This window comes from Dryas octopetala, chromosome 1, assembly GCF_963921425.1.
Source record: "Dryas octopetala chromosome 1, drDryOcto1.1, whole genome shotgun sequence".
NCBI classification, from domain to species: Eukaryota; Viridiplantae; Streptophyta; class Magnoliopsida; order Rosales; family Rosaceae; genus Dryas; species Dryas octopetala.
The window spans coordinates 10,077,119-10,100,216 of NC_141366.1; the positions used below are offsets into that span (position 1 = coordinate 10,077,119).

The following is a 23,098-nucleotide window of genomic DNA, read 5'->3' on the forward strand; positions in this document are numbered from 1 at the left end:
TTATGTGGTGGTTGTGTATTTATTGTTATATAAATTGGGCTTAATTATCGATTTATCACCCAAAATTGTAATTCATTCCCACTTTATCACCTGAAAATTTTTTTGCCTTAGCTAAAACATAGGGTGGGTAGATGAAGAAACTAACAGACTACTAACAAACTAACAGACTACTAACAAACTATTAACTAACTACACTAATCACAAGATGGCAGCTGGTTACAGCTTTCTTATCAAGCCTCCATTGGCTGCTTTCTGTGCACAGGCTTACTGTGAGCCAAGTGTGCTCTAGATAATCCTAGTTGTGGGCTATTAGATCGAAGGCCGGGGTCATTTGTCCATCGATCTTCTAGATATGTTGAAGGGGTCACTCGTCTATGTGAATGGGTGAAGTAGTGGAGTGTTGAGCATTAAATAATCCTACATTAGTCATCATCGTGTTCAACGTTTAATAAGCATATAAATAGTGATTGAATTGGTAGCCGGGTTAATTTTTTAAGATGAATATATATATAATAGCCGAGGATGCACATGCACACAACTACACAAGTACACAGTGACACAGTTAAGTAGACTCTATAAAAGCCACATATTAAGCCAAGCTAGAGACCAAGCTAGGTACCTAGGTATAGTTGAAGGGCCCCAATTAAATTGTAGTAATGGAGGAATTACACAAGGCTGCTTCAGCATATTACAAACTGGCGCCAGGTAACATTCAGGGACTAGCAAAAGAGTTCTTCGATTCCATGGACACAAATGGTGACGGCCGAGTCAGCCGGACAGAGTTCGTGAAATTTATTCGGAAAAGCGAGTACAGCTACTGGATGAACTCCAACTTGTTCAAGGATCTGGATCGCAACGGTGACCGTGGCCTGGACTTCATGGAAGTCATGACACTTTACTACATCATCAAGACCAGAACCCTGCGGTGCGATGTTTGTGGAATGTTTATCACGGGGCTATATTTTACGTGTGTTGATTGCTTCGACAAATACCCCAACACCTATAATTTGTGTACCGACTGCGTTGCCAACAAGGAGTGCGGTCAGGACGACCACCAGTTAGTGGACAACTATAGGATGCTCATGTTAAAGGCAGAAGCTCTTGCTCCACCACCTGTTCAACAAGCCACTACTAATGCACGAGAAAACACTATCGATTCCCCTGATTCCCCTGATTCCCCTCTAGCTGCTACACCTGCAACGGTATATATGTTTCCTGCCCAATATCTCTTTTTTATTAATTTACTAGCTCTTCACATATGTTCATTGCCTTTTTTTATGCATATAGATGATTCAATAATTTAATGAGAATAAATAAATTGGATGATTCTCATCAATAATTTAATGCTACTTCTCCTCTCAATGTTAGAAAAGGTCCTAAATTCGGCTCATTCTCCCTCGAAATTGATAAGAAAAAATTGATAATTCAAATAAACAAACAGTGAATCAAATTGTTGCCAAAACCGTTTGTTTATTTAATTGATTACAGTTACATAATCAAATGATTTTTGTTTTGGTTAATTTTTTGCAAAGATGATCTTCATAGTAAAATCTAAAAAATGAACGGTTCTGATCATAAATTTAAATTACGGAATAAAAATAATATAGAAGAAGGTCGGGCCGGTGGAGAAAATAAATTGAAAAATGTGGATATCATTCCTCTAGTTTATTTTTCACACAGTACATACACATGCATATTTGTTTGGCTAGATCTGATCTAAGGCATGTGGTATTTAAGTTATTAATTTGATTATGTTTTGCAGTCCAAATTGGAGACAACATTTCGTGCATTCGACGCTGCAATTCAAGCATGTTCAGTTGCAAGTACGTGTACCACTATGTGAATGGGATCACAAAATTAATTAATAAATGGACAAGCCTCCTACACGCAAACCAGTGATCGATGCAATTATATTCAAGTTGTGTTTCAGCGATGACGGATTGTTTTGGGATTATATTTAATATTTATCGTGTGTACCTACTGTGTACTTTAATTTCATCTCTCAACTAAGTTTGTGATCCGACAAAAGTTCATTTTCTATTTTCTTTTTCTTTTTTTCTTTTTTGCAAAACGTTGATTTGAAGATTAATGTTGTATTTCTACTTTATTTTTCATGAATAAAGAAAAGGTCCAAACCAAGAAACATACATTTTCTGATTGGTAGGTCTCAATATATAAATTTTATCAAGTTGGAACCCCTCTCCACATCAAAAGTGTGTGTATATATATATATATATATATCTCAAATTGTACAAGTTGTTACACATGATGCATCTTAGAACTCGATCTTCAAATAGTTGGTCAAGTTGGATTTTTTTTTTTTCTTATCAATTATTGCCCAGGGCGTTCATTGATTATGCATGTACATGGCATGGACAATTGGACATTTTATTTTGTACCTTTAATTTTTTTTGTTCAGATGACAACTTTAAGATATAAACAATTTCTACATGCCATGGACCATTGAGTCCACTTGCCTACAGTAATAAATAAAAAATAAAAAATAAAGTTCACTTGCTTTTAGTCCTCCAGGCTCCATCCAATGAAAATGCTCGAAACCTATTTGACCAACCTAGTGGGAATTCTTAATTTTTAGGATATTATGATCACTTGTAAACAGTCCTAGCTAAGTTCCTAACAAAACAATATTCTTCATTTATTAATATGAGACAAATCGAAATGTCATATATTGTATCAAAATAGTAGACTTTTTCAAAAAAAAAAACAAAATAAAGTGTTTATGCTCTAGGGTTTATGAACATGTGTTATTTATAGCTTGTACATGTTTTTGAATTTTTGTGGGTCAGTAGTCGGTACATATTTTTGGATTTGATTAATAATTTACTGTATTTTAAGATGAATTTGAAATTGCGACCTTCTCAATATTAAAGAAAATAAATACATTCAAGTGTATTTAAATAGATATGGGTTAATTTGGAATGGACCTTATTCACCTCACCTCACCTCTTTGCGCTTCTATTGAATCCGGAAATCAGTTAATTTCTCTGAGCACTCAACACACCCAAAATTACAGCCCCGTGAGACACACTATACAAACATGGCACCGCAGGGTCCTGGTCTTGATGATGTAGTAAAATGTCATAACATCCATGAAGTCCAGGCCACCGTCACCGTTGCGATCCAGATCCTTGAACATGATGGGGTTGATCTGGTCGTACCCGCTTTGCTGAATAAATGTCACGAACTCGGTCCGGCTGACTCGGCCGTCATCATTTGTGTCCATGGATTCAAAGAACTCGGTTGCCAGTTGCTGAAAGTCAGCTGGCCCATTTTAGTAGTATGCGCTGAAGCAGCCTTGTGGCTCTTGTGTAATTCCTCCATCACTAAAATTTAATTAATTAGGGCCCTTGAATTAAGCTACCTAGCTTGGCTAGCTTTGGCTTTAATATATAATGTAGATCGAGTCTACTTGTCGTCAGAGTATATGAGTTTTCGTGGCCAGAAAAGAGTATATGAGCTTTGGGTCAAGGTTAGTCAACTCTGTTAGTCATAACAATGAGCTTAGCTGGCAAGTAACGCCTGTTAGCTTAATTCGTTGTAACAGAATCAACAGATGTGTCATTGTGTACGTGATTGTGTGTACGTCATCGGCTCGATTGCTGTTAAATATTCATCTTAAAAAATTAACCATATATTCAAGGGGGTTTTTTTTATAAGTCCATTTTTAAAAATAAATTGTTCATCCGGTCATCCACTACAGTGATAATTGGTACACAAACAAAAAAAAAAATCATAATTTACGTATTTTTCATTTCATAAACATATTAAATAATAACCAACATAAAACACAAAAAATCAAGTGAGTTGACAGTCTCGTCGTCGTCGGAAAGCCACTGGTTTCTCGACTTCGGTTTGCCACTATGGCTGGGTGGATGGGCGATTGGAGGGTACCTTCGTGCATAGAACGACGAGAGGAACAAAACTCGATAAATTCAGTGCCTCGTCGTGGCCGTAAGAAGCAGATCGCCGTTGGAGTTGACTCTCGATTTTCGCATTGTTCTATTGTCGTCGGTGACTGGATGGACGATCGAAGACCATGGGAAGGAAGATGAGGAAAAGGCGAGCACGGGGAGGTGAGTCTCGCCGCCATCCATGGCCAGACGGTGATGCATCGAGGAGAAAGAAAGAGTAACAAACGATTTTAGTAACAATTTGATTCACCATTTGTTTATTTAAATTAACAATTTTTTCTTATCGATTTTGAGGGAGAACAAGCCGAATTTAGGACTTCTTCCAACATTAAGAGGAGAAGTAGCATTAAATTATTGATGAGAATCATCCAATTTATTTATTCTCATTAAATTATTGAATTCATGTTGGTGACTAACAGTGATTTCTCTACTCTCTACATATAAATATATTGGTTTTTATTTTTGGTTTTGACATTCTTATTTTTGAAATATTTGCAACATTATTTAAGCTTCTATTTTGTTATGCATATCCACAAAAGAAATACTGGACAAAGGGAAGAAACCCAATTTAATTGAAGCAAAGGGTAGGACCAACAAGAAAAAGAAAGATCGCAAAAAGGAAATGCTTTCATTGCGGCAAAGATGGGAAGTACAGCAATTACTACAAGGACTACCTCGCTTCCTGTAAAGAAGCCTTCTGAAGGTTTGTCTTCGACTCTTCGTGTATTTAGGAATCGTTACCAACACTTAGTTGTGTTTCTTCATGAATTATAAATTTTAGTGCAAGTAATCATGTTTGTATTTCTATGTAGGGTCTAGTGAAAAACAAGCTAGCTCTCCTTCAGAGTTGTAAATGGAGAAAAGGCTGCTGCGAAAGTTCACCAACTACTTCGAATTGCCCTCCCGAATCACTCTAGAACTTAGAGAATTTTTCCTTGAAGTTGAAACTATTGACCCCTAAATTAACAATTCTAATAAGTACACTTCCATATCTACAATATGAAGCATTACACGCCTCTCAAAATTTGAAGCTTGATGAATATACCTCACACTCAATGGTGGAAAGCAATTCTGAATATATGGATTCATTCCTCTTCAAAGGAGTTACATACTTTACCATTCTGAAGTTATAGGACTTCTTGATTAGCAGGGTTGAATGGATTTATATATCCTTCAGTTTTATGATATTCATGATGAAGAATTTGATCTTCCAGTTTAGATCGACAATGCTGTACAACCCAACTTTTTTTAAGATATGTGAAATTGGATCAGCCTTTTACCAGAATATTATATATTAGAGGGTTTTATCTTGCAAGCTCTTGTCTTCTATACTTGTTTGGCACATTGGACTACACTGTACCATTTCATTCGGATTTGTACTGTATTATCATACATTATTGTACCATATTAGATTAGTAGGTTGAATAAATTGTATTGTAATTAGTTTGAACAAAATAAACTGCATGAAACATAATTTTTTTTAATGAAGTTCAAATAAGATTTACAGAGCTACTACCACTACTACTAAGAAAAGCTGTATGTGCTGCATCTAGCTCAATATCTCAATCAGTAGTATTTCCTTGGCTGTGGTGTACAGAATATGGATATGTGATGAAGATAACAAAGAAAATTGATGTGTATAGGATACAATTAAGTTATTAACTATTATAAAGCTTGTAAACCAAGACAGAGCCGAATAAATATTCTTTCAGCTATCAGCAGCCTCATAATGAACCAAAAAAGAAAATAATCGGTCAGTATTTTCTTGGCTATGGTTTGCAGAGTATGGATAAATGGCGAAGATAACAAATGAAAGTGATGTGTATAGGATTCAATTAACTGTTATAAGACATGGAACAAATAAGTTTTCTTTCGGTTATCAGCAAGCTCACATTATTGTTGTAGGATTCAACAGCATAATGAACCAGAAAACCAAAATAACCCAGTTGCAGGTATAAATCAGCAAGCACAAATATACGAAAGACAGTGTAAATCAGCAAGCAGAATGAACGGCAAAACCAACGCCTAAATTTGAGAAGGACTGAACAATTAGGAATTGCACCAAGTTAAGAAACAGATTTTGGCCACTTCTTCAATAAGTTGCACTAAACACCAAATTTAGGACAATTTAGTCCAATCGAGAGTGATATACAGTTTACCAACCATCCCCTACTAATCGTCCTCATCCAAACCTTAAGCCCATATGATTACTAAAAGAAATGTGTGTAGTAACCACACACAAATACTCGACAGTTCTGTTCTAATTTTCATTTCCCAAAGTTTTTCAAGTATCATATACAAAAGTCGAAAGCAGGGGGTCTCCTTGAACAACTGCGCCGATACTCACCAACAAAATGTGGAAACAAAGATTATTAAACAAATTTCAAGTACCATATCTGCGATCTGTTTGTCAAAAACAGGAATCATATTAGACATAGGGCTACTCCACGTCCATATGGTTAAATATTTCAATTTGCCGTACCCAATAAAGAATAAAATGGACCCCAAATAATATAAAGGATTACAGAGAACGACAATGCCGCTGTATGCAAAATGCTCCATAAATGTAACATAATGGACATAGACAAGTATAATAAGACATTTAATTCAGGCTCAAAAGATGAAAACCTGATAACCAAATATATTTAGAAAGGAAATCCTTGATGCAAGTTCTTCTTGGAGTCTTCTGCCAATCGCTTCACACCCTTTGCATTTGTGTAGTATTCCATCAATTCATCAGCAACATCCTTTGGTTGACAATTGATAAATGCCTGCAGAAACCTCTTCTCTTTCATCCTCAATGCTGTCAGCATCAGGGGGCCTTTAATCTGCGAATCAAGACCCATTTCCTGAATCTTCCCTGCAAGAAATACTCGTGGCTTCAACACAGTCTCCAGATTTGTGAATAGCAAAAATGGGTTATCAAGAACCACTGTAGCGGGAAGCTTTATTGTTCCTAAAATGAAAGTCATGTTCCTCTGAACCTTATCAACTGACAGTGTGAACACAAGGGGAGACCGACCCAAAAGACCAAAGATATCATCTTCTGAGAAACCAAACTTTTCAAAATTTGCTACTTTCTGACTGATAGTTTCAAGCCGTGAAATACCAATGAGTGTGACAACATACTTGTACATCCTGGAACCGTTTGAAAGCCCAGTTTTCCGTATATACTCAATCTTCTCATCATTAAATGCAGTTCTTGGGATCAATGTCGGCCGTGATAGAAGCATTGGGATTAAGTCCTTCAAACTAAGACCCACTTCTTCATATAGCGCAATGGTGGGTTTGATTTTATTGTGAAAGTCATAGGTCAAGAGAGACGGGTTCCTTACAATGGCTTTGACCAGCATTTCCCTTGACCCGAACAATCTCATGAAGAAATCAACCCGCTCATCAAAGCAATGATTAATTCGACAACTAAGAAACCGGGGCCGACAATTGATGATCTTCACAAGCTCAGGTGCAGTAATGCCCAAGCCACTTAGAAGGTTCAACTTGAACTGAAGCTGGTTAAGGTCAGCGTTCCGTAAAGCAGGCCGCCTTGTGAACATCTTCGATATGTCAGCATCATTACAACCCCATTCCTTCAGAACTTCTACAGAGTTCTTGGGTTGGTGTGTAATGTCTTCTCCTACACTTTCTTTCTGGGTTTGACAAAGGGTCGAATAGGTGGCAGGTGGGAAAATCAAACAAGTCGTTCGGAACAGAAACTTGGGCAAAGAGAAGAAATTTCGAGAGATGGGTAATAAGATGCGAAGCTTAACTAAAGAATCAACTCTGGATTTCATGTCAAAACTGATACAGTATTGGAATTCACTGATACTGCATTTCATGGACTCGGGCAAAAAAATTATGAATTACATTTCCCGAAGGTCCAAAAATGGAGAAGTGGGCACTGATTAGAGTTAAGTTATTGGTTGAGCATCCTTTGGAAATTGGAATGCAGTAAAAGAATCAGCATAGAAAAAGCCTCATTCAAAAATTTGAAGCTCAAATATTTTACAAACACCCAACAATAGAAGTATTCCTGATCATCTTGAACTGATATAATCTCAAAGAAACAGAGAAAAAGGGTATTTCTTTAACCTTTACCGCCACCATGGTCTTGCTATTCAACATTTTCCTCACAGTGCCGCGCCAAGTTTCAAGCTTTGCGTTCCGTCTAATCCACAACAAGAAAATATTTATAAGCAAATAGATAATCGAGTTGAATTTTCATTGAGAGAGAGAGAGAGAGAGAGAGAGGTAGACCTGAGCTGCCATGGATAGCCTTTGAGAGGGTTTAGCAGAAATGACAGACGCATGGAGGTTTTAGGAACCACTGAGACAGGCGGCGAAATAGTAAATAGTAGTGATTTGGAATTTTGGACAGAGTGGCGCTTTGGTAATTCCGTTTTACACCCAAAACTTTAATTCTCACACCAAAAGTTTTGTAATGTTTGGTAATTCCTATTTCATCCTTAATTATCTGAATTTTATTTTTTTTGGCCCTTTTATATTCCCATCTTCCTCCTCATTTATATCATTCATCACTGCATTATCTTGAAAAATGTGTAAATACAATTGTTTTACATCAAATAAGTGATTATTCATTAGGAGTGTATCAAATAAAATCTTTCTGAGTTCAAATAAAATCTTTCTGAGTTATACTCACATCTTTTGAAATAAACCTTAATCTGAATTTTTAGGTGGTTAAATTTGAGACAATACCCTCCAATAAAGTGGTATCATAGCTGACGGTTTGACTGGAACGCATAACATGTGATTATCATTTGTAGTAGAGTAGACGCATGGTCAATGATGACTTAATTGCCTTGAGTTTGAAGTAAAATTACGAAGATTAATTATTGCTCAAAATGAAGTTGAGCATAAGATTTGCCAACAAATAAGAATGATTGAAGGAAGTTTTCTTTTTGACTCTTGCAATTGAAACCAATTTCTTCTAACTGCTTGTTAATTTGAACTAGTCAAATGAACATTTTTAGCGTTTTCGAATCCTTCATAATATAGATAATGGATCCGGTTACGCCATTTCTTCTCTATAACAGGAACATAATTTTGTCTTGTGTTTGATGTTAAGGGATTAAAAGATGTTGGGAGACTTGGGCTTCAGTATCAGATGTCTTGTAATGTTTGTTTGGCATGCATACCCCGCATTTAAGTGTTAGAAAGATCAAAGAAACAGTTTGATAAATATACTTCAGACAGTAAATATATTCATATGGCTTCCATGATTTACACTATTAACCTTAAGAACTGCTTTTCAACACAAGGCACAAGAAGCAAGCACAAAATTCTGTTCAGTTAAGAGAGATGAAAGGAAACCAGCTTTAGGTCATATTGTTCTTCTTAATCAATTACCCTGAAACTATAATTTATGAATCAGAGTTTTCTGTGATATTGTACAAATAAAGGTGATACAATAACAACAGAGCCAATAACAACTACAATATTGAAACAAAGCAATGCTTAGTTCAAAATAAACTTTTAGGATGATTCAAGTAGGTACTGACTTTTAGAGCAATACATGAGATCGCAATCAGGTCAATAGGAAACACAAAAGAATAGATACTTAGAAACAGAACAAGCTTTAACCAAAAAAAAGAAAAAGAAGAAACAGAACAAGCCATATAAAATAGAACAAAAAATGATTGCTTGCCCACACTTAGAACATTATGTAGTTAGCTGATTGTCTTACAATAAGACAAATTGAATCCCAAATAATAAAAAGGATTAGGGAGAATGACTATGCTGCTGTATTGCAAGATGCTTCAAGTTCATGTGACAAAATGGATATATACCAAGTACAATAAGACAAATTCCAGACGCAAAAGATGAAAACCTAATAGCCAAAAACATTCAGAATGGAAATCCTTGACACAAGTTCTTCTTCGAGGCTTCTGCCAATCGCTTGACACCCTTCACATTTTCATAGTACTCCATCAATTCATCAGCAACACCCTTTGGGTGACAATCAACAAATGCCTTCAAAAACCTCTTCTCTTTCATCCTCACTGCCCTCATCATCATAGGGCCTTCAATCTGCAAATCAAGACCCATTTCCTGCATCTTCCCTGCAAGTAATACGCGCGGCTTCAACACATCCTCCAGATTCAGGTACAGCAAAACCGGGTGCTTAAGAACCACTGTGGCAGGAAGCTTCATTTGTCCTAGAATGAAAGTCATGTTCCTCTGAACCTTTTCGATTGATAGTGTCAACATAAAAGGAGACCTCCCAAAAAGGCCAAGAACCTCATCTTCTGATAAACCAAACTTCTCAAAGTTTGTTACTTTCTGACGGATGGTTTCAAGGCGCGAAACGCCAATGATTGTGACTACATATTTAAACATCCTGGAATCGTTCGAAATCCTAGTTTTCCTTATACATTCCATCTTCCCTTCATTAAATGAAGTCCTGGGAATCAACGTCGGCCGTGATAGAAGCATTGGGATCAGGTCCTTCATGCTAAGACCAACTCGTTCATACAGCGCAATGGTGGGTTTGACCTTATTGTGAAAGTCATTTGTCAAGAGAGATGGGTTCCTTACAACGGCTTTGACAAGCACTTCACTGGATCCAAACAATGTCAAAAAGTACTCAAGCCGCTCATTAAAGCAGTGGTTAAGACGAGAAGTGAGAACCCGGGGACGACGATGGACGATCTTGACAAGGTCAGGGTGAGTAATGCCCAAGCCAGTTAGAAGTTTGATCTTTAACTCAAGCTGGTCAACGTCAGCTTTCAGTAATGAAGGCGCCCGTGTGAATATCTTAGATATATCAGCATCACTACAACCCAATTTCTTCAGAACTTGTACAGAGTTCTTGGGTTGGTCTACAATGCCTTCTCCTTCACTTTCTTCCTGGGTTTGGCAAACTGTCGAATAGGTGGAGGGTGTGAAAAAAAAACAAGTTGTTGGGAACAGAACATTGGGCAAACCGAACAAATTTGGCGAATTGGGCAGTAATATGCGGAGCTTAAGTGAAAAATCAACTCTGGATTTCATGTCAATGGGTACTTACTGTCCTTCAATGCAGGAACTCCGGATAGGGTTTGAAGTCTGCCAGCAAAACAGAAAGAAGCTTCAGATTGGGAATAGAAATTTGTTTTGAATTTTGGTATACAGAACTTGCAATACATGTATGCCCTTTGTAAATTACCTCTTATACTTTGCCTTTTTCTTTTTGGTAAACATAAAAAAGAAGCAAGTCAAGTTAGCTCCTTGACCGTTGCAGGAAGGAAATTACAAATACAGAGTATATAGGCACCGCAAATGCAAAGCGAGTCATCTCGTGTCGTGTCATGTTTGGGTTGTGTTTTTTTTTTTTTTTTTGGATTTGCATCGAAAATTAGTTAATATTAATCCAACATGTTTATTAATTATACGTATTTAAGCACATTTTTATGAGTTAAAAATTTTAAGATCAGGATTCTCTTATTTTTATACCAAACCTATTACTCATACATCCTTCATAAAATAAAAATTCACTTGTGATAGGGTTTTTTTATACCAAACCTTTAAGGTCGGGCTTTTACACATGTATGATATGGATATGTTGTTTCATACACAACATTTTTTCCACAGTGGATAGTCAGACAATACAAAATGTTGCTGATCAGACGATTGCAAATTTGTTAATTTGAAGACACAGATCTATGAACTCTTTGCCAGAAACATGAGCTCTTACTCAGAAGCTCTTCAGTCCTACAAATGCGTCTAACTCCTGCAGATTCAATATTCAGAACACAACATAAACACATGATGCAGAGAAGTTAAAGAGGGTGAGAATGTTTACCAGGAGGGTATGGATCACACTGATGCCCAAAGATGGTAATGGGATAGTAACGAGCAATTCCTCCTACTGCTTTGTTGCACAACATTGCTGAGCACAGCATTCTGAAAAAGCCTAATTCCTCTTAAGAACATGGACTTGTCAATGCACATTAACCAAGGAAGGGCTCCTATCTGGCTATCCAATCTGACCTTTTCTAGCGCAACATTGATTTCTCTTACCATTGTTTGGAGAGTCAAAGTTAATCCCAATTACTCCTCCTCCATGCCTGCCAAATATTTTCGAAAGAGAGTGACACTTCAAGCATCAACATATATACATTAACAGGCTGAATCAGGTGCGGACGTTCGCACTATACATTAATATGTCAAATCTCATTCTTCATAGATGTATATGAAGCTTCTCTAGCTCTAATAGTTTACTATTTTGACTTGTTTTGAACACAATATCAAGAAGAAAGGCACAAGTGTAAATGTGCACATTGTTGAGGAAGGATAAATACCTGTGTTCAGAAGCAATATTTGAAACATGTCAAATTTATTGGACAACAATGATATCTCGAATGAACAATGAGATAAACAAGGCATTTTCACCAACTCTTGGAGCATAATCCACGTGATCATTGCAATAATAAGTCCTTGCTCCTCTCCAAAAATGAAAAACAAATTTAGCTACTTCTACCGTCTTAAGTTGGCAGCAAAACCGCAGTTTTATTCGTTGTGGACTGTAAAAGGCTCTGTGCTGGTTCTTTTTTCAAACTTCTCTTCTCTATTAAATTTCGTCTTTCTAAAGCATTGTCCCATGCGCCAGATGCAGCATATATGCTTCCCAGAACAACATAGTTAACTGAATTCTCCGGATCCATCTCAAAAAGATGCATTGCTGCCACTTCTCCAAGTGAATTATTCCCATAGATGCTACATGCCCCGAGAATGGCTCCCCAAAGTGAGGCATTAGGCTTAATATTCATGTCACATATCAATTTATAAGCTTCTTCTAACAAACCTGCACGAGCATAAAGATCTACCATACAAGAAAAATGCTCAGCTCGAGGTAAGATGTTGTATTTGCTATACATAGTATTGAAGCATTCCCATCCTTCACCTGTCAATCCAGCATGGCTACAAGCAAAGAGAAGAGACAAGAATGTGATGTCATTAGGTTCCAATCCCTCATATTCCATCTTTTTATATAAATCAATCGCCTTATGTCCATAGCCATTTCTTCCATATCCAGAAATCAGCGACGTCCATGAAATAACATTTTTTTCCTCCATCTCATCAAAAGCACGGTTAGCATCTTCAATTTCTCCGCATTTTGCATACATATCAACGAGAGCATTTCCCATGGCCACATCATGACAAGGTTGGTGTTTCAAAGTAAGGGCATGGATTTGTCTTCCCAAGATCAATGAAGCAATGTTGGCACATATATTAAGCATGGAGCATAATATGACACCATCCAGCTGCATGTGCATAACAGTTATTTCTTTGAAGAGATCTAGCACATCTCTACTGTAGTTACCTTCTTGCGCATATCCGGTTAACAGTGCAGTACAAGATATAATGTCCTTTTTTACCATACTCTGGTATATTTTATGCGCGCTATCTGTCCTTCCACATTTTGCATATGCATTGACTAATGATCCACTTAAAGTTTTGTGTGATCCAAAACCCAGTTGCAGGATGAATCCATGCATTTGACTTACCTTCATGAGACCACTACCTCCAGCTAAGGCTCTCAAAACACTCCCCAAGGTGAAGCAATCAGGGATAATGCCTAAGTTAAATTATCACATATGAAAATTAAATAAGAAACAAGAGCATATCCCACAAACTTTTTATTTAAACAATACGTGCCCTAGGCATTGGAAAGTAAAGGAATTGATATATATGTGTCGATCCGAACCGTTCGCAAGGATAATCTTCATTGATAGATCATCCTTGCAAAAAATTAGCTCAATCGGAAATCATTTGCCTATCTAACTTTGATAAAACAAATAGACGGTTTCATCGAAAATATTTGGTTCGTCCATTTATTTGATCAAAGTTAGATAGGCAAATGATTTCCGATTTGGCTAATTTTTTGCAAGGATGATCTATTTATGGAGATGTAAAAAATGAACGGTTCGGATTGACACAAAAAGACTCGTGTATGCCCCAACAGAGTATACCTCAACATAAATAAGTTGAGGTATACCTCAACAGAAGGAGCCTGTATATATGTATAGAAATTTTTAAGGCATGAAATGAGATATCAGTTGGTAGCCTTAGTTCCCTCATGTTGAGAATAAGCAGAAAATGACACAAAAGGTGAATGTAGGAATGTGGCAAGTAAACATTACTCAAAGAAAAAGAAAACAAACACAAAGCAGAGCACAAGACTAAGAAAATAAAACACTGTAACTTTAACAATAAGTATAAATGTTCACCTTCCCTCATCATTGAATGAAACATTTGCAATGTGTCACCAGTAAAACCCTGAACAGCATATCCGCCAATCATTGCGTTCCAAGAAACCAAGTCCTTTTCCGACATTGCCTCAAACAAATAACGTGCATCCTCTATCTTTCCACACTTTGAATGGAGATCAACCAACGCACTCTGCACAAACAAGTTCTCAGCAAACCTACTTTTGTGAATACACCCTTGTATCTGCCTCCCTACTTCCAAACACCTCAAACCCGTACATGCCCTCAACACACTCCCATACCCAAATTGATTAGCTCTAAAACCCTCCCGATGCATTTTTAAAAACACCACCAAAGCATTTTCATAACATCCACTTTGAGCATACCCAGAAATCATAGCAGTCCAAGACACAACACTTCTCTCACTCATTCTATCGAACACACTATGGGCGCTAACCATGCGGCCAAGTTTGGAGTAAAAGATTACCAATTTGGTATTTAAATTCAAATTTGAACAAAACCCATTTGTTATTACATGGTTGTGGACCAAAAGACCGGGTCTTTCTGCTCGTTCATCGATGCAGAGTTTCAAGATATTCATATACAGAGAATAGTGGGAGTCTAGGTGAGTTGGGTTGGAGAGAATGAGTCTCAGAGGTTCTTGTATCTGACCCCATTTGTACAACGCTTTCATAATGTGTGATTTTGGGTAGTAGTAGTACTACTACTATGTAATGGGGTGTGTCACTCTTTGAAAGTTCGTTAATCGTTTTTGTACGGAAACCGTTGATGTTGGGACAGAGCCTCTGGGTTGGGCCGGGCCGTCGAAATGGGGAGGTTGGTTGGGGGCTGGTAAGCTAACCGCTCTAGACACCCGACCCCGACAGCCCCAATCTTCACGATTTTCTTGGAACTCACATTTATAAATTATAGGGCAATTTTATAAAACGAGTAACACATTTATGACCAAAAAAGTCAATATTGGGTTTCAGAGTTAAGTCACATGACCCACATGAGATCGATTAAACATATTTTTTATGACTAAAGAAAGTTGTTAAACGGACCTTAAGCAATACATAATGAAAACAGTTGACCCGAATTGCTGAAATTGTTCCGCACATGTAGCTTATATGTTAATTTCGAATACTGAATTTATCTCGGTCATAATCCATTACTTCACTCTCTCTCACCATTAATTAATACAAAAAATAATCTTTATACTAATTTAATTAAATATAAATATTAATTTACTCTTTAAACTAGTGTACTTATATTAATTTGTTTACTAAATTTTCAATTTAAAAAATTTAAAGTACTTGACTTTTTAATTTTATCAATTAATGTAATTTTGTGAATTTGCTTACTTTTCATCTAAAATTTTGTTTACACAAAGTCAAATTGTCATCATGAAAAGTTTTTATAAAAAAAAAATAATAGTCATGTCCTCATCATTTGTATCAATTTATCGAGTATATTGATAAAATTACTTTAATTGTCAAAATTTAAAAAGTTAAATATCTTAATTTTTTAAATTAAAAATTTGAAAAGTAAATTGAATAATCTGATGATGAGCAAAATAACTCCTTTAATTAAATAACTCCTAGTTAATGAGTGGAGATAATATCAAACAAAAAACAAAGAAAAAAATAGTGATAAAGTGTGTGTCTTGTCATCAATTTTATAATGTTTTTTGGGCCAGCAAGCAGTTGATCTTTTACTTCTGCAGGAGATTGTGATGGTTAAAGTCGGACTGTCGGACACAAAAATTAATTTGGTTATTGCTTTGCATTAACCAGCAAAGAATTTCTGGCTGGAAAATATTTGGGTCAACCTTGGGGGTACCAAGGTCACCCATTCTCTCAAAATAATAATTTCGGTAATATTGATATCTAATCAAAACCGTTCACTTTTTAGATCACCTATTATAGATTATCTCTGCAAGAAATCAAATCAATCGAAAATCGTTTGGTTATATAACTATTATCAATTAAGTAGAAAAAATTGATGGTTTTCAATTAAAGAGTAATTTTTTGACCAAATCGTTGATTTTTTCTATTTAATCAACAACAGTTATATAATCAAACGATTTTCGATTGAGTTGATTTTTTGCAGAGATGATCTATAATAGGTGATCTAAAAAGTGAACCGTTCCGATCATACACCGGTATTACCGAAATTGTTATTTTGGAGAGAGGGGTGACCTTAGGATACCCCCAAGGGGTGACCCAAGTAGTGTCCTGGCTAGAAAATATTTAGGTCACCCTTGGGGGTACCCAAGGTCATCCATTCCCCTAAAATAACAATTTCGGTAATGTCGGCGTATGATCGGAACCGTTCACTTTTTAGATCACCTATTATAGATCATCTCTGCAAAAAATCAAATCAATCGAAAATCGTTTGGTTATATAACTATTGTCAATTAAGTAGAAAAAATTAATAGTTTTCAATTAAAGAGTGATTTTTTGACCAAACCATTGATTTTTTCTATTTAATTAACAATAGTTATATAATCAAACGATTTTTGATTGAATTGATTTTTTGTAGAGATGATCTATAATAGATGATCTAAAAAATTAACGATTTCGATCATACATCAATATTACCGAAATTATTATTTTGGGGGAGGGGTGACCTCAGGATACCCATGGGTTGACCCAAGTAGTGTCCTTTCTGGTTCTCAGCCAAGCTCTCATATATGGTTAAAAACCTTGTTGTGTGAACCGTGTAGTCAGATCGCCATTCATGGCTAGCTGCAGTCTCAACTTGAACTTGGTGTTGTTCTTCCTCCTCATTTTCTCAAGCTTGTGGACTTGTCCCGGTGCAAGCAGCAGGGACACACTGAAACCAGGTGACACTCTCAATTCCTCAAGTTCCTTAGTCTCTGCAAATGGCCAGTTCACTTTGGCTTTCAAGGTTAGTGATGACAATTCCAACTCCAGCTACCTAGTCATAAAATGGGCAGGAATTAATAACTATGCTTGGGTTGCCAATCCCAACACACCCATTTTGTACCCTTTGGGAATTCTCACATTGGACACCAATCACACACTGAAAATCACACACAAAGGTGGTGATCCTATCACCCTTTTCTCAGCTCCAGAAACAAACAATATTGCTGTTGTGGCTACCCTATTGGATTCTGGCAATTTTGTCCTGCAACAAATCAACTCTGATGATGGGTCAACCAAGAGGATTTTGTGGCAGAGTTTTGATTATCCAGGAGACACTCTTCTACCAGGTATGAAATTGGGTGTAAATCATAGAAATAGCCACATTTGGTCACTTTCATCATGGTTTACTCCCATTAGTGCTGCACCAGGGGCTTTTACACTTGATTGGGACCCCATTGAACACCAATTGAAAATAAGGCGACATGGGGTTGTTTATTGGAGTAGTGGAGCCTTTGAAAGTGGAAGATTCAAATTCGTTGATTTAGCTGATGACTCCAAGTACAATTTTAGTGTTGTTTCAAATGAGAATGAAGACTATTTCACTTACACTAGTGTTGAACAATCAGAATGGTTGCTAAGCATATCTGGGCGACTGTTTGAATTTGAAAGTAATCATGATATTGCACGAGCAGATAACTGTTATGGGCATAACACTGATGGTGGGTGCCAGAGATATTCGGAAGACCAGCCGATTGGTTGTAGGCATCTCATTGGAGATAGGTTTGAGCAAGAAAAGGGTTACTTTAATCCAACAAATCGTACCAGCTCTAATGTTAAATCAACTACAACCAGTGATTCAAATACAAGTCTGGGACTTAGTGATTGTAAGGCTGCTTGTTGGAGAAATTGTGACTGCTTTGGGTTCAACTCTCTGCTTGACAATCAAACTGGATGTAAATTTTGGATTGGAAACTGGGAGTTTGTTCAAGACCGCTCAGGTTATAGTTCAGCTAGTCCTTATTTTCTAGCAAAGTCATCGAGCAAGGCCCGCAGTAGTAAGTCTACTGATCTTCTGAGCTAATAATTTTATTTATTTACTTTATTTATTTTGCACTGTGTGCCCTCAATTAGATTGGCTATCAGGTCAACCATTTTCTGCACCTACGTGATAAGTGCGCGTTGTTGGATCCACGTCTTTCAAGATCCTATGTTACACCAATATTGTCTTTATGCTTGGGTGTCTTCAGATGTCGAGTTTTATCCCAAAAGTGTTCGGTGCAACTTAGAGGATACCCTTTTAATATGCCCAATGTTAAACTGTTGAGGGATACCCTTTTAATATGCCAAATGTTAAACTGTTGATTTTGTTACCACTCGTAGGTGCTCCAAATTTTTCGGCCCACCAAGTTGCACTAATATTGTCTTCCAAACGTTAGGTTTGACATTACAACGTTTCAAAGGTCAAGAAAGTTGAAATTTCACCAACCCTATATTATAACTAATAAATAGCTAATTGTTACCATATATGCAGCAAAAAAGTGGATATGGATTGGCACTGGCATTGCCGCTGCTCTGTTGCTTTGCATAGTGTGTTTGCTACTAATTAGAAGAAGAAACTTTATACTTTCAGGTATTATATTCTTTAAACATTATGTGCTAGACAGTATTTCACATTTTAGACAATTGTTCTCACAAACTGAAATTTTAATTTTCTACAATTGTAACCTGAATAGGCCAGAATGGGACAGAGATTCAGGAAGTGCTTAACTTAATGGAATATAATAGACCTATTGATGTTAATGGGCTTCAAAATGAGGGTATGGGACATCATCATTTAAGCGTATTTAGCTATGCATCTGTCATGGCTGCCACATCCAACTTCTCTATGGAAAACAAGCTCGGAGAAGGGGGATTTGGAACTGTTTATAAGGTAAGGGTTTAATTAATTAATAATACAAAGCCTATTTTCTATTTTTATCAATAGATGAGAAAACTTAGAAATATAATAGTTAATGGAGTTACATATTATGCATTATCAATTCAGGGAAAGTTGGTGACAGGACAAGAGATAGCTGTGAAGAGACTTTCAGAATGTTCAGGGCAAGGAACGTTGGAGTTTAAGAATGAATTGATACTCATATATGAACTTCAACATACAAACCTTGTTCGGCTTTTTGGATTTTGCATTCATAATGAAGAGAGGATGTTAATATATGAGTACATGCCAAACAGAAGTCTGGAGCACTTTATATTTGGTTTGGAAGAGCTATCACCCTAATCTTAGTACTTGATTTCATGTATTTGTTCTAGAAATATATGCATATATCTAATTATCTATGATTTGTTTTCTGATTTTTAATTAACTACATATTGGACAGATCCAACCAAAGGCCAGCTCCTAGATTGGAAGAAGCGTTTTAGTATAATTGAAGGAATTGCTCAAGGATTACTTTACTTGCATAAATACTCAAGAATGACAGTAATTCATAGAGATTTGAAAGCTAGTAATATTCTACTTGACGAAAGCATGAATCCCAAAATTTCAGATTTTGGTATGGCAAGGATTTTCACCCGTAATGAACAATTAGAAGCAAGTACTGATAGAGTTGTTGGGACATAGTAAGTGAATAATGCTTTATTATATATTCAACACCTTTCACTTATGGCTGCTTATTGCTAAATATGCAGTTATGCATGTACATAGCTTCTCTAACAGGATCCTAGGAAAAAACACATTGTCAGGCCATTCGAATGATTGATAAAAATTTTAACATTCTGGCAACTTTAATTCTAAGTCCTGAATAAAAAACACAAAATTTTGCTTTGGCATTCAAACGGATGGCTGGACATTCAAACACCCCTGGGATCCTGGAGTGCAGGCGCTATTCTGTTAAAGAATAGATATGCTAATTTTTTTTTTTTTTTCTTTTGATTCAGTGGTTATATGTCTCCGGAGTACATGATGGGATTTTTTTCCATCAAATCTGATGTCTACAGTTTTGGAGTCTTAATGCTTGAAATCATAAGTGGTAGGAAAAACAACAGCTTCAACACTGCTCATCGCATGCACCATTTAGTAGGCCATGTATGTCAAACAAATCTCTGCAGTTATGATTAAGTTTTCTTTCATTAAGATGTGAGACTCAATCTTTCTGATATCCTAATTGATCACATTTAATCTTGTTTCATAGGCATGGGAGTTATGGAAAGAAGGTGCATGGCTAGAGCTAATAGATCCAACAGTAGGGGATTCATGTATTCCAGATCAATTGTTAAGATGCATCCATGTTGGTCTACTATGCGTGGAGGAAAATGCAGCCGATCGACCCACAATGTCAGATGTCATATCTATGTTGACAAATGAAAGCATGGCATTACCTATACCTATAAAACCAGCATTTTGTACAGAAAGAAATGTTGTCACTACTGATGTAGGTGGAATGGCAACAAAAAGTAGGTCACTAAATGACAGTATGTCCTCTTCCAATTTTGGTGGAGGTTAAGGTGGCGTTTGTTGCATCGGGCTCGACTGAACTATTTTTTTGAACTGTACGTAACCAGAGTCCTGTATGTTTTTAATTTACAAAAATTGGCAAAGTGTATTATGTATATGCACTTAACCAGAGTCAATATATATTTGATATACTGAGACAACACTTCTCTCACTCATTTTATCGAACACTACAAGCATTAGCCATGCGGCCAAATTTGGAATAAAAGATTACCAATTTAGTACTACTAGTATGCAATGCTAAGTAACAAATTAATTGGAACAATCGCATTAACTAATAACAGGTTTTCAACCAAAAAAACAAAACCATGAAATTACATCCATTGCCTATCCAAAAAAAGAATGAGCTAGCTCAGTAGGCACATTGACACAATGGGCAAAACCTGTCTTTCTCCAGCCACTTGACATTACAACCTCCATGATAAAGATGTGAACATAGCATACGAGTTGCTTCAGAACCAATCATAATCTCCTCCGCACAAAACGCACACATTGTTTTCGAGTTTTCCACTCTCACCCTCTCTGCTTCAACAACATAAACATAGATGGACGCCTCCATGCGCACAACCACGCAATCGGTGGTAGCCAACTTCTTATTACTCCTTGCAAGGGATAAGGCACTGTCTACTATTTTATCTGCCAAGTATCCACTAATGTGGTCCGGGACATTGAGGCGATGACAAAGCGTGCAATCTATAGCAATCCTTGACTTGCTTTCGTCCTTCAATAAGTCGAGTCTCATTTGGTTCTCACTCTTCTCACTCAAGCAAATTTCATCTGTTAATTCTAGGACGACCCTTTCGACCTCCACCAAATTTCTGATATGCAGCTGTACAATCGTGGCCTTGATATCCATGGAGATCTCGGTGCCTGGCAACTCATTGTGTTCAATAATGTCTAACAATGATACTCTAGAAGTGTAATCCACCACTCCCCACTTATGACTTTCACTGTCCATCCCTAGCTTGGTCAACAAGAAAGAAAATTAACAAGAAAAGATGAATTAAGCTAGACAGGAACGAATTAATGTTTGAGATGTTGTGGACTAGGCTGTAGAGTTGTAGACATATATGTAGTGCTAGTTTCCGTTTTAGGTTAGGATTCATAAAATAAACTACGATTCCTAGTCTGTCAATGATAGGGGTGGGCACGGGATGGAGGGGGATGGGACTTACCTCATCCCGTTCCCATCTCATGATTTGAGTTCGGGATCGGTACGGGATGGGATGGAGGTTTGGGATTATGGTATCATCTCGTCCCGTACCAAAGTGATTCGGTACGGGTTCGGTACCATCCCGATCCCAAACAAAAAAATAATAAAAAAATAATTATTCAATTTTTATTCAAGATTCATCTTCAAATAATAACCTGTAAACAATAAACATAACCTATTTTTATTCAACTATACAAACAAAACAAGAATTCAAGTAATAAACTGTTTTTATTCAAAATTGAAAATTCATCTTCAAGACTTCAACAATTCAACCAATTATTCAACAATTCAAAAAAACAACAATACAACATAAACTTCAACAATTCAAATATTCAAAGTTTCAAAGTTCAAACATAAACTCATAAATCAGTAAATCACAATTAAGCCTCATGGCTTATTTACCAAATCCAAACTAAAAAACATAATTAAGTCTTATGACTTATTACATCCCAAACTAAAAAAAAAAAACTGAATTGGTGCGACGGCGACAGAAGCTGGTGCCTGGTGCGATGGCCAGAGGCTATGGCGACGGCGACAGAAGCTGGTGCCTCGATGACCAGAGGCTATGGCGACGGCGAGGGGAGAGAAGCTGCCAGTGGTGCGACGCGCAGTGGTGCGATGCGACTCGATGACCAGAGGCTGTGGCGACGACGAGGGGAGAGAGGCTGTGTCGACGGCAACGACGAGAGACGGCGACGACGAGAGACGGCGACGGCTTCGAGGGTTGGGATGCGAGAGACACTTCGTCGAGAGGCACTTCGTCTGAATCTGAAGTGGGATGCGAGGGACTGAGGGAGAGTGGCTGCTGGGAGAGGGTCGGGCTGCGAGGGCGAGTGGCCGCTGGGAGAGGGTTGGGCTGCGAGGGCGAGTGGCCGCTGGGAGGAGTCTCTGAAGTCTGAGAGAGTGAAACTGTGAGAGTGATTCAGATTTCAGAATTGGGGATTAGTGGATTACTGTAGTCTGTTTGAGTGTTTTCGAATTTTAGGGATCAGGTGAGGTGATTCAGATTTTATTTTAGGCATTTAGGAAATAGGTTACTGAATTAGGATTGTTAGCCTGTTAGGCCATTTGGGAGTCTTGGGCCATTGGGCCGTGAGCGGGTGTGGGTTGGGTTTTTGGGTGAAAGACTGAAAGTTAAAAAATAAAATGGGTTTAGTGATATTTGCCTATTTGGGCCCATTAAATTATTAAATAATTAAATTTTTAATTGTTCGGTACGGGACGGGATCATCCCGGTATTGAACCTTCAGGACCGATCCCATCCCGTTTAAGATCGGTACGGGACGGGATCGGTACGGGATTGAAAAAAAAAAAACGGAATGGGACCAAATGATACGGAATGGCAC

The 23,098-nt window shown here is 37.2% G+C and overlaps 6 protein-coding genes across 7 annotated transcripts; 2 read left to right on the top strand and 4 right to left on the bottom strand.

The window, feature by feature from the left end:
- The first annotated feature begins 572 nt into the window (after positions 1-572).
- On the top strand, positions 573-2,157 carry LOC147297618 (uncharacterized). Its single transcript, XM_086229159.1, has 2 exons — positions 573-1,202; positions 1,763-2,157. Exons 1-2 carry the CDS (start codon positions 657-659, stop codon positions 1,841-1,843), a joined length of 627 nt encoding a protein of 208 aa, XP_086085285.1. The 5' UTR covers positions 573-656; the 3' UTR covers positions 1,844-2,157.
- A 4,131-nt stretch (positions 2,158-6,288) lies between these two features.
- On the bottom strand, positions 6,289-8,281 carry LOC147297619 (transcription termination factor MTERF15, mitochondrial-like). The gene is made up of 2 exons (XM_086229287.1): positions 8,187-8,281; positions 6,289-8,097 (listed from the first exon to the last, which is right to left on the bottom strand). Exon 2 carries the CDS (start codon positions 7,766-7,768, stop codon positions 6,578-6,580), a length of 1,191 nt encoding a protein of 396 aa, XP_086085413.1. The 5' UTR covers positions 7,769-8,097; positions 8,187-8,281; the 3' UTR covers positions 6,289-6,577.
- A 1,285-nt stretch (positions 8,282-9,566) lies between these two features.
- On the bottom strand, positions 9,567-11,856 carry LOC147297620 (uncharacterized). 2 transcript variants are annotated; one of them, XM_086249410.1, is made up of 2 exons: positions 11,731-11,856; positions 9,567-10,994 (listed from the first exon to the last, which is right to left on the bottom strand). In XM_086249410.1, the coding sequence occupies exon 2, from the start codon at positions 10,938-10,940 to the stop codon at positions 9,795-9,797; it is 1,146 nt and encodes a 381-aa protein (XP_086105536.1). In that variant the 5' UTR covers positions 10,941-10,994; positions 11,731-11,856; the 3' UTR covers positions 9,567-9,794. The 2 variants fall into 2 exon arrangements, with proteins under 2 accessions (XP_086105536.1, XP_086105537.1); XM_086249411.1 differs by lacking the exon at positions 11,731-11,856 and adding an exon at positions 11,095-11,229.
- Positions 11,857-12,391: 535 nt separating this feature from the next.
- Positions 12,392-14,954, bottom strand: LOC147297621 (PPR superfamily protein). Its single transcript, XM_086249409.1, has 2 exons — positions 14,159-14,954; positions 12,392-13,506 (listed from the first exon to the last, which is right to left on the bottom strand). Exons 1-2 carry the CDS (start codon positions 14,829-14,831, stop codon positions 12,413-12,415), a joined length of 1,767 nt encoding a protein of 588 aa, XP_086105535.1. The 5' UTR covers positions 14,832-14,954; the 3' UTR covers positions 12,392-12,412.
- Positions 14,955-16,812: 1,858 nt separating this feature from the next.
- LOC147297622 (G-type lectin S-receptor-like serine/threonine-protein kinase At1g67520) lies at positions 16,813-20,744 on the top strand. The gene is made up of 7 exons (XM_086240691.1): positions 16,813-18,083; positions 18,560-18,658; positions 18,762-18,958; positions 19,073-19,283; positions 19,407-19,647; positions 19,966-20,113; positions 20,220-20,744. Exons 1-7 carry the CDS (start codon positions 16,880-16,882, stop codon positions 20,529-20,531), a joined length of 2,412 nt encoding a protein of 803 aa, XP_086096817.1. The 5' UTR covers positions 16,813-16,879; the 3' UTR covers positions 20,532-20,744.
- Positions 20,745-20,891: 147 nt separating this feature from the next.
- On the bottom strand, positions 20,892-21,497 carry LOC147297623 (uncharacterized). The gene has a single exon (XM_086236549.1). It carries the CDS (start codon positions 21,495-21,497, stop codon positions 20,892-20,894), a length of 606 nt encoding a protein of 201 aa, XP_086092675.1.
- Positions 21,498-23,098: the final 1,601 nt, after the last annotated feature.